Source organism: Delphinapterus leucas, chromosome X, assembly GCF_059928025.1.
Source record: "Delphinapterus leucas isolate spDelLeu-1000000601 "Yukka" chromosome X, BTC_Dleu_Yukka2, whole genome shotgun sequence".
Lineage (NCBI taxonomy): Eukaryota > Metazoa > Chordata > Mammalia > Artiodactyla > Monodontidae > Delphinapterus > Delphinapterus leucas.
In genome coordinates this window covers 66,435,683-66,452,555 of record NC_143150.1, presented here as the reverse complement: position 1 = coordinate 66,452,555, position 16,873 = coordinate 66,435,683, and the positions used below count along the sequence as shown (strand labels likewise).

The 16,873-nt window shown below is 38.0% G+C and overlaps 1 protein-coding gene across 1 annotated transcript in view; it reads left to right on the top strand.

Annotated features, from left to right (window-relative positions):
* Positions 1-16,873, top strand: part of ATP7A (ATPase copper transporting alpha) — a 122,034-nt gene that overhangs the window by 87,085 nt on the left and 18,076 nt on the right. Inside the window, exons 10-15 of the mRNA XM_022580846.2 lie at positions 1,547-1,780; positions 2,924-3,015; positions 4,777-4,904; positions 13,637-13,791; positions 14,001-14,135; positions 16,139-16,333. Coding sequence (XP_022436554.2) covers positions 1,547-1,780; positions 2,924-3,015; positions 4,777-4,904; positions 13,637-13,791; positions 14,001-14,135; positions 16,139-16,333 — 939 coding nt within the window. The remainder of the gene's footprint in view (positions 1-1,546; positions 1,781-2,923; positions 3,016-4,776; positions 4,905-13,636; positions 13,792-14,000; positions 14,136-16,138; positions 16,334-16,873) is intronic.

The window sequence follows — 16,873 nt, the reverse complement described above, 5'->3', positions numbered from 1 at the left end:
ATAATCATAATAGTTATATTATTTCTCCATGGCACTTAAGTTCATTACTCTCTGTATGTTTTTTTTAATTTTATTTTATTTCTTTTTTTTGTACAGCAGGTTCTTATTAGTTATCCATTTTATACATATTAGTGTACATATGTCAATCCCAATCTCCCAATTCATCATCCTCCCCTGGCCCCCACTTTCCCCCTTGGTGTCCATACGTTTGTTCTCTACATCTGTGTCTCCATTTCTGCCTTGCAAACTGGTTCATCTGTACCATTTTTCTAGATTCCACATATATGCGTTACTATATGATATTTGCTTTGTTTTTATGACTTACTTCACTCTGTTTGACAGTCTCTAGGTCCATCCACGTCTCTACAAATAATCCAATTTAATTCTCTTTTATGGCTGAGTAATATTCCATTGTATATATGTACCACATCTTCTTTACCCATTCGTCTGTCAGTGGCCATTTAGGTTGCTTCCATGACCTGGCTATTGTAAATAGTGCTGCAATGAACATTGGGTGCATGTGTCTTTTTGAATTATGGTTTTCTCTGGGTATATGCCCAGTAGTGGGATTGCTGGGCCATATGGTAATTCTATTTTGTTTCTTGAGGAACCTCAATACTGTTCTCCATAGTGGCTGTATCAATTTACATTCCCACCAACAGTGCAAGAGGATTCCCTTTTCTCCACAGCTGCTCCAGCATTTATTGTTTGTAGATTTTCTGATGATGGCTATTCTGACCGCTGTGAGGATACCTCATTGTAGTTTTGATTTGCATTTCTCAAATAATTAGTGATGTTGAAAATCTTTTCATGTGTTTCTTGGCCATCTGTATGTCTTCTTTGGACTTTTCAACTCTTCTTTTGAGATAAACTTTTACTGTGGAACACTTCCATCTAATAGATCTATTCCTTTTTCTGATCCTTATAAAAAGCAATAAGTATTTTTAAAACACCTTAGTATGTTTCTCTATACTAATGAACAATAAGCTTTTGGGTTATGTTTCCTAACGAAAACAGTGGACAGATCCAATAGCTTGTGATAGGTTGAATTTGAAAAGAGGGAGGTGAGTTTTATATAAAAAATCATTGTCAAAAGAATGTAATTCTTTTCCTGGTTCTTGTTTTTGCTGGCTTCAAAAAGAAGAATCCGAGAACCACTTGACTTTCTTTATATTATGGAATATCCATTGGATCATAGCAGAGAGCTGCCAAGGGCTTGTACAGCAATTTGAATCCACCCCCCCCACACGCACACACACACGTATCTGCTAAAATACAAGCACTATTGTTTCAGCTTAAAAAAAAAAAAAAAAAAAAAAAAACTCTCCTTAGGGGAATTCCCCATGGCCCAGGTTCGATCCCTGGTTGGGGAACTAAGATCCTGCAGGCCGCATGGTGCAGCCAAAAAAAATTATCTCTCCTTAGTTGTTTATGGATTAAATAAAAGCCAAAGGAAATTAACATTGATACTATATCTTAGTTATTGAGGTATATATGTGAATTTCAGCTTTTTTTAAAAGCACTAATCACTGTTTCTATATTACAGTTTTTTGGAGGCTGGCACTTCTACATTCAGGCCTACAAAGCATTGAAACATAAAACTGCAAATATGGACGTACTGATTGTGCTGGCAACTACCATTGCATTTGCTTATTCTTTGGTTATTCTTCTGGTTGCAATGTATGAGAGAGCCAAAGTGAACCCTGTTACTTTCTTTGACACACCTCCTATGCTATTTGTGTTTATTGCACTAGGCCGGTGGCTGGAACATGTAGCAAAGGTAAAGTAAGAAAGGGTGACATTTATTAAAATCTTGGGTGGGTAAATGACCATAATATTTTCTAGACCAATTATTGGAAATATACATTGATTTATGTAGTTAACGATGTACTAAAAGAAGTATTTTTGTTTTGGCAGTATTTTAGGTTAACTATTCCTTTAGAAGATTTACCAAATTTATGGAATTAATACTTTAGATAATACAGTGTGTCCTTGTTTATTTTAAGAGACATTTAAGAGTACTTATTTTACTTATATCACATTATTAATGGAAAAATTGATGCGACCACAGATTTAAAATAATGATGGAAAAAAATTCACCCACAATCCCATGGTATAACGGAAATCACTTTCTAATCCTGTTCTACATACGTTTATATTTTACGGTGTGGCAAACATGGTATCCATACCACTTTGTGCCCTTAACACTTTAAAGTTTTTTCCCCATTTTTGCAGTCTAGATAATTACTCAGTGTTTCTGAATAATATTCTCTCAAATCAATGTGCTATAATTTACTAAACCATTCTGATTTTATTCTCAATTAGATTGTTTCCAGAGTTTAATTTTAGGTAATCCTGCATTAAACATGGTTAATAGTTATTTCTACTGAATTACTATCTTAGGATAAATTACAAAGGATATGATTAAAGGGCATAAATCTTTCTATGGCTCATGCTACTAATCTTAACAATTTTTGCCATCAAGGGTATGTTAGTGAAGTAGTTTTACTACAACTTCATCAGCACTGACTCCTATCTAAATTTTTGCCAAGTTAGTAGGCATTAAATGGTATCATAGAGTTGCTTTAGTTTGCATTTCTTCCATTAATAGCAGAGGTAAACATTTTCTACACAGCAGGTATTATATTTCTTCTTAAATGAATTGCCTATTTATGTCCTTTGCTCATGTACCTATTGGGTTCTGATGTTTTTCTTATTAATTTACATTATTTATTTATAAATTATACCTAATAATACATTTTATATTCTGTGTACTTCATATTTTCAAAGTGAAACATTTTCTGATTTGAATTAATTAACATTCCTAAAGCTGTCTTTTAAGTAAATGTTAAAGATTATGCCTTTATTTTACATAAGACTTTTTCTTTCTTAACATTGTTAACGTATGTGTTTTAATTTATAGGGCAAAACATCAGAGGCTCTTGCCAAACTAATTTCACTACAAGCTACAGAAGCAACTATTGTAACTCTCGACTCTGATAATATCGTCTTGAGGTATTTACCTTCATTATTCTTCCTTCTCTTTTTAACTTCTTAGGAAAAATATCAAATATACACAGAAGTAGAGAGAAAGGTATAATGAACTCACATAATCTATCTCCCAGATTTAACAATTATTCACATTTTGCCACACTTTACTTCGTCTATACAATCTATTTTTCTTTCTGTTGTTGCAGTAGAATTTTAAAGTAAATCCCAGTTATATGGTTATATGGTTATATGGTTTTACTGCAGATATTCCTGTTGTATTTCTAAAAAAGGACATAGTCTTATATAATCATAATGCCCATACTGCATCTAACAAAATGAACAATTATTCTTTAATGTGATCTAATACACAGTCCATATTAACATTTCTCCTGTTGTCTCCAAACTGTTTTAAGTTTCTTTGTTTGAAATGGAATTCAGAAAAGGTCCATGTGTCACTGCATTTGACTGATATGTTTGTTTGTTTGTTTTAAGTTTTGAGTTTTTTGTTTTGTTTTGGCTGTGTTGGGTCTTCATTGCTGTGTGCGGGCTGTCTCTGGTTTCAGCGAGCGGGGGCTACTCTTCGCTGCAGTGCACGGGCTTCTTATGGTGGTGGCTTCTCTTGTTGCAGAGCACGGGCTCTAGGTGCACAGGCTTCAGTAGTTGTGGTGCATGGGCTCGGTAGTTGTGGCTCACGGGCTCTAGAGCGCAGGCTCAGTAGTTGTGGCGCATGGGCCTAGTTGCTCCACAGCATGTGCAATCTTCCCGGACCAGGGATCGAACCCGTGTCCCCTGCATTGTCAGGCAGATTCTTAACCACTGCGCCACCAGGGAAGCCACTGTTTGGTTTTTTTTTGATTTTTTAATTGAGTTATAGTTCATGTACAGTAGTATATAAGTTACAAGTGTACAATGTAGTGATTCACAATTTTTAAAGGTTATACTCCATTTATAGCTATTATAAAATATTGGCCATATTCCCCATGTTGTACAATATATCCTTGTCGCTTATTTATTTTATACATAGTAGTTTGTACCTCTTAATCCTCTACCCTATATTGTTCTTCACCGTTCCCTTTTCCCACCGGTAACCACTAGTTATTTCTCTACATCTGTGAGTCTGCTTCTTTTTTGTTGTACTTACTAGTTTGTTGTATTTTTTAGATTGCACATATAAGTGACATCATACAGTATTTGTCTTTCTCCTGACATGTTTGTTTTAATGTAGAATAGCTCCTCTCTCCAGTTCTCCCTCCCTTGTTCCTCCCTGCTCCTCCCTCTCCATACATTTGACTTGGTAAAGAAACATCTATCAGTAGTCCTTTAGAAAATCCCACAGTCCAAATTTGTCTCTGTTTCTGTCTGGAATCATTTAACTTGTTCTATAACTCCTATATTACCTGTAAACTGGAAGTTAGAGCTAAAGACTTGATTAGATTTCATTCTTTTGTATTTCTCATTCCTTTCCTCATAAAATTATTTAGGCAAATGTATACAATAAATTAGTTGTTTTGTTCAGTAAAACCCATTACATTCTTTCTAAAGCTTTCATTTATTAGTTCAATGACTATTCAACAAATACTTAGAGTGCTTCTTTGTGCTAGCTACTGAGCTATTCCCCAACAGTGAAAAAGACTGACACTGTAGCTCCTAACTTAAATGTTGGTTTTAACTTCCATTGGTAGCAATTATGGGGCCACAAGCTTGATGTCAACTAAAAAGCTTGCATGGAAAGATCAGGGGGAGAAGCATACTGTCATGGTGCTTTTTATTTTAACTCATATCCAGTGAAGAGCAAGTGGATGTGGAACTTGTACAACGTGGAGACATCATTAAAGTGGTTCCAGGAGGCAAATTTCCAGTGGATGGGCGTGTTATTGAAGGACATTCTATGGTAGATGAGTCCCTCATCACAGGTATGTTCTTTCAGAGGATCATGACATGAAAGTGAAGTGAATCCAAAGTGTTAATTAAAAATAGGCATGAAAGAAGTCCAAAAGATGGCGTACTAGGAGGATGCAGAATTCGCATCTCCTCACAACTAGGGCACCTACCAGGCACCAGTGGGGAACCACAGACACCTAACGGGATGGGAGGAGCCCCCAGCCACCGGGTAGGACATGGGGCATGGGGGGAGTGAAGGGGGAGGAGAAGTGGAGGTGGGATGGGACTGGCGCCCCTGAGGGGCAGGGATCCCACACCCGAAGGAGGAAATTAGGGAACCACTGGGAGGACAGAGGATCAAAAGGGAGCATGGCCAGGCTTCCCCTGCACACTTGGGCCCTGGAACCTCCTGAGATCCCGGGCCTGATTCTCTGCCCACCTAGGCCCCCTCCAGCTGTGCAGGTCCTGAGGGAGTGGGAGGGAAGGGGAAGCAAAAGTAAAGTCCGGACCTCTGGGACTGGCACCCCTGAGGGGTGGCTGGGGGAGGGGAGGCGTTCCTACACCCAGTGGGACCCACCCACGGTTAGGAGTCCATCAGGAACAGGGGAGACCCTGGGGGAGGCGGTGGGGGAGGGGCAAGAAGGAAAGGGAGGGAAGGGGCCAGTGCTTTCCCTGTCCACTTAGGCACCGGGGCACCTGTTGGGCTCCCAGGCCTAATCCTCTGCCCTTGGAGCCTCCCTCCTGCCACACAGAGCCCAAGCCCTGCCCCACACCCCCACCCAGGGCCCTACCTCTACACTCGGAGACCCCCTCCAATGAGCTGGGCCTAAACTCCACCCACACACCCTCGCCCAGGGCCCTACCTCCAAACTCGGGAACTCCACACTCCAGAGGCCCTCATTTCCACGTGCTGCCTGTCCCCTTTAGCGCAGGTCCTAAGCAGAGGCCCCTCCCCATGCTTGAATGTCTCCCTGTCTAGGCCCCACCCCACGCTCAAATGTCACTTCCCCACCCGCCTAGGTCCTGCCACACCGTAAACCCTGCCCCTGCCTAAGTTCCACCCCCCCTAAACTCCACCCCCATAGCCAAGTCTTTTTTTTTCCTTTTATTTTTGTAATTTTATTTTATTCTTTATACTTTGTTAGTGATCTCTCCTTTTGGCTTCTTCCCTGCCCCCCACCTTGTTTTTTTTTCTTTTTTCTGTTGTGGTTTTATTTTATCTTGTTGCAGTTGTTTCAATTATAATTTTATTTTTCCTAATACAATTTTTATCTTTCTAATTTTATTTTATTTTTTATTCGTTGATATTGTACTGCTCCTTTTTTTCTTTCTTTCTACCTTTTTTTTTCTTTTTTTACCACACCACAAAGCTTGCGGGATCTTGGTTCTGAGGCTGGAGGTTTGGCCTGAGCTCCTGTGGTGGGAGCTCAGAGTCCAAGCCACTGGACTAACAGACAACCTCAGACCCCAGGGAATATCAATTGGAGTGAGGCCTCCCGGAGGTCCTCATATCAGCACCAAGACCCAGCTCTATCCAGCTGCCTGCAAACTCCAGTGCTGGATGTCTCAGGCCAAACTACCAGTAAGACAGGAATATACCACCACCCATCAAAGAAAAAAAAGTGAAATGACAAAAAAATATGTTACAGATGAAGGAGCAAGGTAAAAAACTACAAGACCAAATAGATGAAGATGAAATAGGCAACCTACCTGGAAAAGAATTCAGACAAATGATAGTAAAGATGATCCAAAATCTTGGAAACAGAATGAAGAAAATACAAGAAACATTTAACAAGGATCAAGAAGAGCTAAAGAGGAAACAAACAGTGATGAACAACACAGTTACTGAAATTAAAAATACTCTAGAAGGAATCAGTAACAGAATAACTGAGGCAGCAGAACGGATAAGTGACCTGGAAGATAAAATGGTGGAAATAACTGACAGGGAGCAGAATTAAGAAAACAGAATAAAAAGAATTGAGGACAGTCTCAGAGGCTTTGGGGACAACATTAAATGCACTAACATTTGGATTATAGGGGTCCCTGAAGAAGAAGAGATAAAGAAAGGATCTGAGAAAATACTTGAAGAGATTATAGTCGAAAACTTCCCTAACATGGGAAAGGAAATAGTCAATCAAGTCCAGGAAGCACAGAGAGTACCATGCAGGATAAACACAAAGAGAAACATGCTGAGACACATTAAATAACTATCAAAAATTAAATACAAAGAAAAATGTTAAAAGCAGCAAGGAAAAAGCAACAAATAACGTATAAGGGAATCCCCATAAGGTTTACAGCTGATTTTTTGGCAGAAACTCTGCAAGCCACAAGGGAGTGGCAGGACATATTCAAAGTGATGAAAGGGAAAAAACTACAACCGAGATTACCCAGCAAAGATCTCATTCATTTTTTTTTCTTTTGTTTTTGCGGTACGTGGGCGTCTCACTGTTATGGCCTCTCCTCTTGCGGAGCACAGGCTCCGGACACACAGACTCAGCGACTATGGCTCACGGGCCCAGCCGCTCCATGGCATGTGGAATCTTACCGGACCAGGGCACGAAGCGTGTCCCCTGCATCGGCAGGCGGACTCTCAAACCACTGTGCGACCAGGGAAGCCCCCTCATTCAGTTTTGATGGATTAATTAAAACCTTTACACATAAGCAAAAGTACAGAGAATTCAGCACCACCAAACCAGCTCTACAACAAATGCTAAAGGAACTTCTCTAGGCAGGCAAAAAAAGAGAAGGAAAAGACCTACAAAAACAAACCCAAAACAATTAAGAAAATGGGAATAGGAACATACATATCAATAATTACCTTAAATGTAAATGGATTAAATGCACCAACCAAAAGACATAGACTGGCTGAATGGATACAGAAACAGGACCCATATATATGCTGTCTACAAGAGACCCACTTCAGACCTAGCGACACATACAGACTGAAAGTGAGGGGATGGAAAAAGATATTCCATGCAAATGGAAATCAAAAGAAAGCTGGAGTAGCAATTCTCATATAAGACAAAATAGACTTTAAAATAAAGACTATTACAAGAGACAAAGAAGGACACTACATAATGATCAAGGGATCAATCCAAGAAGAATATGTAACAATTGTAAATATTTATGCACCCAACATAGGAGCACCTCAATGCATAAGGCAAATGCTAACAGCGATAAAAGGTGAAATCATCAGTAACACAATCATAATAGGGGACTTCAACACCTCACTTTCACCAATGGACACATCATCCAAAATGAAAATAAATAAGGAAACACAAGCTTTAAATGGTACATTAAACAAGATGGACTTAATTGATATTTATAGGACATCCCATCCAAAAACAACAGAATTCACTTTCTTCTCAAGTGCTCATGGAACATTCTCCAGGATAGATCATATCTTGGGTAACAAATCAAGCCTTGGTAAGTTGAAGAAAATTGAAATCGTATCAAGTACCTTTTCTGACCACAGTGCTGTGAGACTAGATATCAATTACAGGGAAAACAATGTAAAAAATACAAACACATGGAGGCTAAACAATACACTAGTAAATAACGAAGAGATCACTGAAGAAATCAAAGAGGAAATCAAAAAATACCTGGAAACAAATGACAATGAAAACACGACAACCCAAAATCTATGGGATGCAGCAAAAGCAGTTCTAAGAGGGAAGTTTATAGCAATACAGTCCTACCTCAAAAGAAAGAAAAATCTCAAATAAACAAACTAACCTTACATCTAAAGCAATTAGAGAAAGAAGAACAAAAAAACCCTGAAAGTTAGTAGAAGGAAATAAATCTTAAATATCAGATCAGAAATAAATCAAAAAGAAATGAAGGAAACAGTAGCAAAGATCAGTAAAACTAAAAGCTGGTTCTTTGAGAAGATAAACAAAATTGATAAACCATTAGCCAGACTCATCAAGAAAAAAAGGGAGAAGACTCAAATCAACAGAATTAGAAATGAAACAGAAGAAGTAAAAACTGATACTGCAAAAATACAGTGGATCATGAGAGATTACCACAAGCAAGTCTATGCCAATAAAATGGGCAACCTGGAAGAAATGGACACATTCTTAGAAAAGCACAACCTTCTGGCACTGAACCAGGAAGAAGCAGAAAATATAAACAGACCCATCACAAGCACTGAAATTGAAACTATGATTAAAAATCTTCCAACAAGCAAAAGCCCAGGGCCAGGTGGCTTCACAGGTGAATACTATCAAGCATTTAGGGAAGAGCTAACACCTATCCTTCTCAAACTCTTCCAAAATACAACAGAGGGAGGAAGACTCCCAAACTCATTCTATGAGGCCACCGTCACCCTGATAGCAAAACCAGACAAAGATGTCACAAAAGAAACTACAGCCCGATATCTCTGATGAACATAGATGCAAAAATCCTCAACAAAATACTACCAAACAGAATCCAACTGCACATTAAAAGGATCATACACCATGATCAAGTGGGGTTTATCCCAGGAATGCAAGGATTCTTCAATATACGCATATCAATCATTGTGATACACCACATTAACAAATTGAAGGAGAAAAACCATATGATCATCTCAATAGATGCAGAAAAAACTTCTGACAAGATTCAACACCCGTTTATGATAGAAACTCTCCAGAAGGTAGGCATATAGGGAACCTACCTCAACATAATAAAGGCCATGTATGACAAACCCACAGCCAACATCATTCTCAGTTGTGAAAAACTGAAACCATTATCCCTAAGATAGGAACAAGAAAAAGTTGTCCACTCTCACCACTACTATTCAACAAAGTTTTGGAAGTTTTAGCCATGGCAATCAGAGAAGAAAAAGAAATAAAAGAAATATAAATTGGAGAAGAAGTAAAACTGTCCCTGTTTGCTGATGACATGATACTCTACGTAGAGAACCCTAAAGATGCTACCAGAAAACTACTAGAGCTAATCAATGAATTTGGTAGAGTTGCATGATACAAAATTAATGCCCAGAAATCTCTTGCATTCCTATACACTAATGATGAAAAATCTGAAAGAGAAGTTAAGGAAACACTCCCATTTACCATTGCAACAAAGAGAATAACATACCAGGAATAAACCTACCTAAGGAGACAAATGACCTGTATACAGAAAACTATGAGACACTAATTAAAGAAATTAAAGATGATACAAACATATGGAGAGATATACTATGTTCTTGGATAGGAAGAATCAACATTGTGAAAATGACTATACTACCCAAAGCAATCTACAGATTCAGTGTAAGCCCTATCAAACTACCAATGAAATTTTTCACAGAACTAGAACAAAAAATTGCCCAATTTGTATAGAAACACAAAAGACCCTGAATAGCCAAAACAATCTTGAGAAAGAAAAACGGAGCTGGAGGAATCAGGCTCCCGGACTTCAGACTATGTTACAAAGCTACAGGAATCAAGGCAGTATGGTACTGGCACAAAAACATAAATATAGATCAATGGAACAGGATAGAAATCCCAGGTATAAACCCACACACCTATGGTCACCTTATCTTTGATAAAGGGTGCAAGAATATACAATGGAGAAAGGACAGCCTCTTCAATAAGTGGTGCTGAGAAAACTGGACAGCTACATGTAAAAGAATGAAATTACAACATTCCCTAACACCATACACAAAAAATAAACTGAAAATGGACTAAAGACCTAAATGTAAGGCCAGACACTATTAAACTCTTAGAGGAAAACAGAGGCAGAACACTCTGTCACATAAATCACATCAAGATTCTTTTTGACCCACCTCCTAGAGAAATGGCATTAAAAACAAAAATTTTAAAATGGGACCTAATGAAACTTAAAAGCTTTTGCACAGCAAAGGAAACCATAAACAAGACAAAAAGACAACCCTCAGAATGGGAAAAATATTTGCAACGAAGCAACCGACAAAGGATTAATCTCCAAAATATACAAGCAGCTCAATATCAAAAAATCAAAGAACCCAATCCAAAAATGGGCAGAAGACCTAAATAGACATTTCTCTAAAGAAGATATACAGATTGCCAACAAACACATGAAAGGATGCTCAACATCACTAATCTTTAGAGAATTGCTGATCAAAACTAAAATGAGATATCATCTCACACCGGTCAGAATGGCCATCATCAAAAAATCTAGAAACAATAAATGCTGGAGAGGGTGTGGAAAAAAGGGAACACTCTTGCACTGTTGGTGGGAATGTAAATTGATACAGCCACTATGGAGAACAGTATGGAGGTTTCTCTAAAAACTACAAATAGAAGTATCATATGACCCAGAAATCCCACTACTGGGCATATACCCTGAGAAAACTATAATTCATAAAGAGTCATGTACCAATATGTTCATTGCAGCTCTATTTACAATAGCCAGGACATGGAAGCAACCTAAGTGTCCATCATCAGATGAATGGATAAAGAAGATGTGCCACATATATGCAATGGAATATTACTCAGCCATAAAAAGAAACGAAATTGAGATATTTGTAGTGAGGTGGATGGACCTAGAGTCTGTCATACAGTGTGAAGTAAGTCAGAAAGAGAAAAACAAATACCGTATGCTAACACATATATTTGAAATGTAAGAAAAAAATAAAAGGTCATGAAGAACCTAGGGGTAAGACGGGAATAAAGACACAGACCTACTAGAGAATGGACTTGAGGATATGGGGAGGGGGAAGGGTAAGCTGTGACAAAGTGAGAGAGCGGCATGGACATATATACACTATCAAACGTAAAATAGATAGCTAGTGGGAAGCAGCCGCATAGTACAGGGAGATCAGCTTGGTGGTTTGTGGCACCTAGAGAGGTGGGATAGAGAGGGTGGGAGGGAGGGAGATGCAAGAGGGAAGAGATATGGGAACATATTTATATGTATAACTTATTCACTTTGTTATAAAGCAGAAACTAACACACCATTGTAAAGCAATTATACTCCAATAAAGATGTTAAAAAAAAAAGCACAATGAGGTATCACCTCATACCGGTCAGAATGGCCATCATCAAAAAATCTGCAAACAATAAGTGCTGGAGAGGGTGTGGAGAAAAGGGAACCCTCTTGCACTGTTGGTGGGAATGTAAATTGATACAGCTACTATGGAGAACAGTATGGAGGTTCCTTAAAAAACTAAAAAGAGAACTACCATTATGACCCAGCAATCCCACTACTGGGCATATACCTCAGAAAACCATAATTCAAAAAGTCATGTACCATAATGTTCATTGCAGCACTATTTACAATAGCCAGGACATGGAAGCAACCTAAGTGTCCATCATCAGATGAATGGATAAAGAAGATGTGGCACATATATACAATGGAATATTACTCAGCCATAAAAAGAAACAAAATTGAGTTATTTGTAGTGAGGTGGATGGACCTAGAGTCTGTCATACAGAGTGAAGTAAGTCAGAAAATGCAAAACAAATACATATGCTAACACAGATATATGGAATCTAAAATAAAAACAAAAGGTTCTGATGAACCTAGGGGCAGGACAGGAAGAAAGACACAGACATAGAGAATGGAGTTGAGGACACGGGGAAGGGGAAGGGTAAGCTGGGACGAAGTGAGAGAATAGCATTGACATATATACACTACCAAATGTAAGATAGATAGCTAGTGTGAAGCAGCTGCATGGCACAGGGAGATCAACTCAGTGCTTTGTGAACACCTAGAGATGTGGGATAAGGAGGGCGGGAGGGAGATGCAAGAGGGAGGGAATATGGGGATATACATATGCTTATAGCTGATTCATTTTGTTATACAGCAGAAACTAACACAACATTGTAAAGTAATTATACTCCAATAAAGATGTTTAAAAAAATAGACATGAAAGGTGAAGAACTTTTTGTAGAAACTATGGACCGAGTAAATAATGAGCGAAGAGAATATGAGTTTTTTTAAGAATGTATTAAATCAGTTTCTGCAGATTTTCTTTGTGGTTTTATTTATGCTACTGAAGGCTCTTTTCACTGAGGATTGTTAATTACTAGAATGTATAACCAGAGGAAGTTGTCACATTCTGCTGTAGAGCCCAGTAGACTTTGGCAAATTTTCCTGAGCAGATACCTATTGGGTCTTCCTGCCCTAAAGACTGGTCTAGTCTGAGCTGGTATAGGACTCCAGGTTTTCCACATCAGGGTCCGCTCTAAAGAGAATAAGCCTGGAGTAATTTTAGAGATCTTAGATAACTAAGGCCAATACAGAGCAGAACCAAAATAACACCTTTCCTACCTCAGTCCTTAACGATAGTGGCTCAGTTTATGAATTGTGTGGAAATAATTTAGGATTCTGTGTTTCTCAGTAGGGGTGCTATTGCTAGTTTGGATGGGACAGTTCTTAGTTCTGATTGACTATCCTACACACGGTACATTTAATATCCGTGACCCTGACCTACTAAATTGGAGTAGCAGTACCCATGCTCCACCTGTAGTTATTACAGGCAAGAACTCTCTCCTACATTTATAAAGGCTCCTTGGGAACAGGTTGAGAAGCAATGATCTAAGACTAGGGTGGAAGTCCAAAAGTACCTGCCAATAAAAGTTAACACATTAGGTTTTTCCAGTTTAAGATATATATCCCTGGGTTTGGCCCAGAACTGACATAAGGAAAGAGAGAGGGCAACCTTCACCTAGGCATTTGTCCAGATTCTATTTCAGGAAATAAGAATCTCCTTTCTAGATATTGACAATTGACAAATAACTGTATATTTCAAGATAGTATTTATTTATGCTCCCTAAATGTATCTTTACTCCTTATATAGGGGAGGCAATGCCTGTGGCTAAGAAGTCTGGCAGCACAGTGATTGCTGGTTCCATTAACCAGAATGGGTCACTCCTTATCCGTGCAACCCATGTTGGAGCAGACACAACCCTTTCTCAAATTGTCAGACTTGTAGAGGAGGCACAAACATCAAAGGTAAATTAACTCCCTAGGAGAAACAAAGTATTTTCATGAAAGCCCACTCAGTATAAATCTTGATCTAGTTTTTATGTGTTCCTTTGATTAATTCTAGCTGTATTAATATGGAGTTTATTAAAATATTTGTGCTCAATACCAAATATGCTCTGTATTCATTATCAAAAAAGGAGACTTTGATATACATATCATTTTTTTTTTAATTCTAGGCTCCTATCCAGCAGTTTGCAGACAAACTCAGTGGCTACTTTGTTCCTTTTATTGTCATTGTTTCCATTGCTACCCTTTTGGTTTGGATTATAATTGGATTTCTGAATTTTGAAATTGTGGAAACCTACTTTCCTGTGAGTGACTTATAACACCTTTTTTCATATGTAAAACTGTGTGAATCTTTTGCATAAGTAAGTAATTGGAAAATAACTAATAATTACTGGTATCTTTAACAGACTGGAGTGAGAGGATGATAAGAATAACATTTGCATTTCTGTAAATATAAAAGAAAACATAAAAGGTTTTTTTCATTATGACTTGTGATTTTCCAAAAGCAAGTACAGGCATACCTCGTTTTATTGCACTTTGCTTTATCGTGCTTTGAAGATATTGTGTTTTTTACAAATTGAAGGTTCGTGGCAACTCTGCGTCGAGCAAGTCTATCGACGCCATTTTCCCAACAGCATTATTTTTTAATTAAGGTATGTACATGTTTCTTGCGACATAATGATGTTACACATTTAGTAGACCACGGTATAGTGTAAACATAACTTTTACATTCATTGGGAAACCAAAGAATTCTTGTGACTCACTTTATTTCGGTGGTCTGGAACTGAACCCACAATATCTCCGAGGTATGCCTATAGTGACCTTTCACATTTTATACTTAGTCTGAGTCCCAGCATGATTTTGCTTTCATAAAGGACAATGGATATATTGAGGAAAATCTTGGGATCTCAGCTCTGCCACATACCATCAGTGTGATCTTAGGTCAACTTGATTTCTCTTTGAGCTTCGGTTTCCTCACCTCTCAAGTGAGATTTTAATAATGCTCATCCAACATAACTTGCAGTTGTAAAAGTTAGAAAAGATGATATATATTAGGCATGCTTTGTAATTTATTAAGTGCTTTATAAATATAATATTAGTGTCTGCTTTTCTCTAGTTCTATGATGTTCTCTAACGTATGGGACCTGGACTGTACCTCATGTTAGAGATAAAACCTTTAAGTCACTGAATTTCTCTTATCTTCAGTTTTGTCATCTGTAATATAGTGATAATAATACCTAAATTTCAGGGTTGGAATTAGTGTAGATGAAAACATACACTTATGACATATATGAAAGCATAAGCTTAGATGTCTATGAAAATCTCTTCCAACTCTGTCTCTCTCTATATATATAACTCTTAGATGATCACTTAGTTTAAGTATTTGAGAACTTAGAACATAGCACTGTAAAACCATTATTTCTAAGAAAGTCTTACTTTGTTGTGTTTCTTTCTTTTAAAAATGCCATGCTGTACACTGTTTCATGCTGTTTTTCCCTTCAATTAAAGAACAGGTAGAATCATAACATCTATGTATCTATTACATGATATGGTCATTAGTATAATATTAAAAAGTTTTTTTAAATGATTCATATTGGTTGAGTACTCATTGAACAAGAGGATTGCTGGGAAGTATTTTGGAATGTGCCTCCTTCAGGAATTTTTCTCATGAGTTCAGGGAGTCCTTAGGAGATTTCTCCTAATACTATCGATCACACTTAACCACAGAAGCAAATACTCAATGTCACTAAGAGCTATACTACCAGATATACTCAGTTCACGTTGTTTTGTCCAAAAGAATTTTATTGAAATGTGGTGAAGCAACCTTTGCAAACTGGGTGATTTTTTTCATTGTCTTTAAAGAATAGTGTGAAAGACAGCTTTATGGTGTTAGTGTACAGAAGTACAGAATTATTTTTGTTCAGGATCAAATATGTTGAGAATTGGGTCGTATGTTTGCAGCTATATTTGAAAGTCCCTAATAAAACACTTATTCTCTCAATATGGGGGGGGGAGTTGACTTTTATTATGTTCCTTATATTCACTCCATAGTTTGTAACTCTGGAATCAGCAAAATTGAAATCTTGATTTTAGGACTGTAACTTGTTTACCAGTTATATCAACAATATCTTATATTCATAAAAGAAAAAAAGTGTTTTCTTACTAATAGCTAAAACGTATGTTGGTAGCTAAGCAGGATTATGTGTGACTCCAAAATTTTGGTTTTATTTAAATAGAGTTAAGCTTTGTTCCTTTTGTTTTATCCAGCTCTGAATCAGTAATCAAAATTCATGCGTTTCTTCTCAAGGGCTACAACAGAAGTATCTCCCGAACAGAAACAATAATACGCTTTGCTTTCCAAGCCTCAATCACAGTTCTGTGCATTGCATGCCCCTGTTCACTGGGATTGGCCACTCCAACTGCCGTGATGGTGGGTACAGGAGTAGGCGCTCAAAATGGCATACTAATCAAAGGTGGTGAGCCATTGGAGATGGCTCATAAGGTAAGATACTCCCCAGAACTAAGAGTTGTCTCATTCAAACTGGCAATAGCACCCGTATTGAAAAATAGAGTCTTAAATTATTTCTACATAGCCCATAAGCTGAGCCTCTTCTGGCACTATCGTGAGGGTTGAGGTAGGAAAGGTGTCAGTTTGGTTCTGCTCTGGATTGGCCTTAGCTATATGAGACCTCTAAAACTACTCCAGACCTACTCTCTTTAGAGTAGACCCTGGTGTGGAAAACCTGGAGTCCTATCCCAGCTCAGATTAGACTGGTCTCTAGGGCAGGAAGACACCATAGATATTTGCTCAGGCAATTTGCCCAAGTCTGTCAGGCTTCTAACCCGTTTGTGTGTGGCTCCATGTTTGTGCTGTTCACCATTAGATAGGGCTTGCTGTTCCTCTGCCTTTGCTGCCACCAGCTGACAGTTTGCAACTATGACTTGAGGAATATAATCCTGTCCCTGATCTCTCTCCTATTGGAATTGCCATCACAATCTCAATCAAGGCTATTTGACTTAAACTAAAACCATGTTCCTTCTA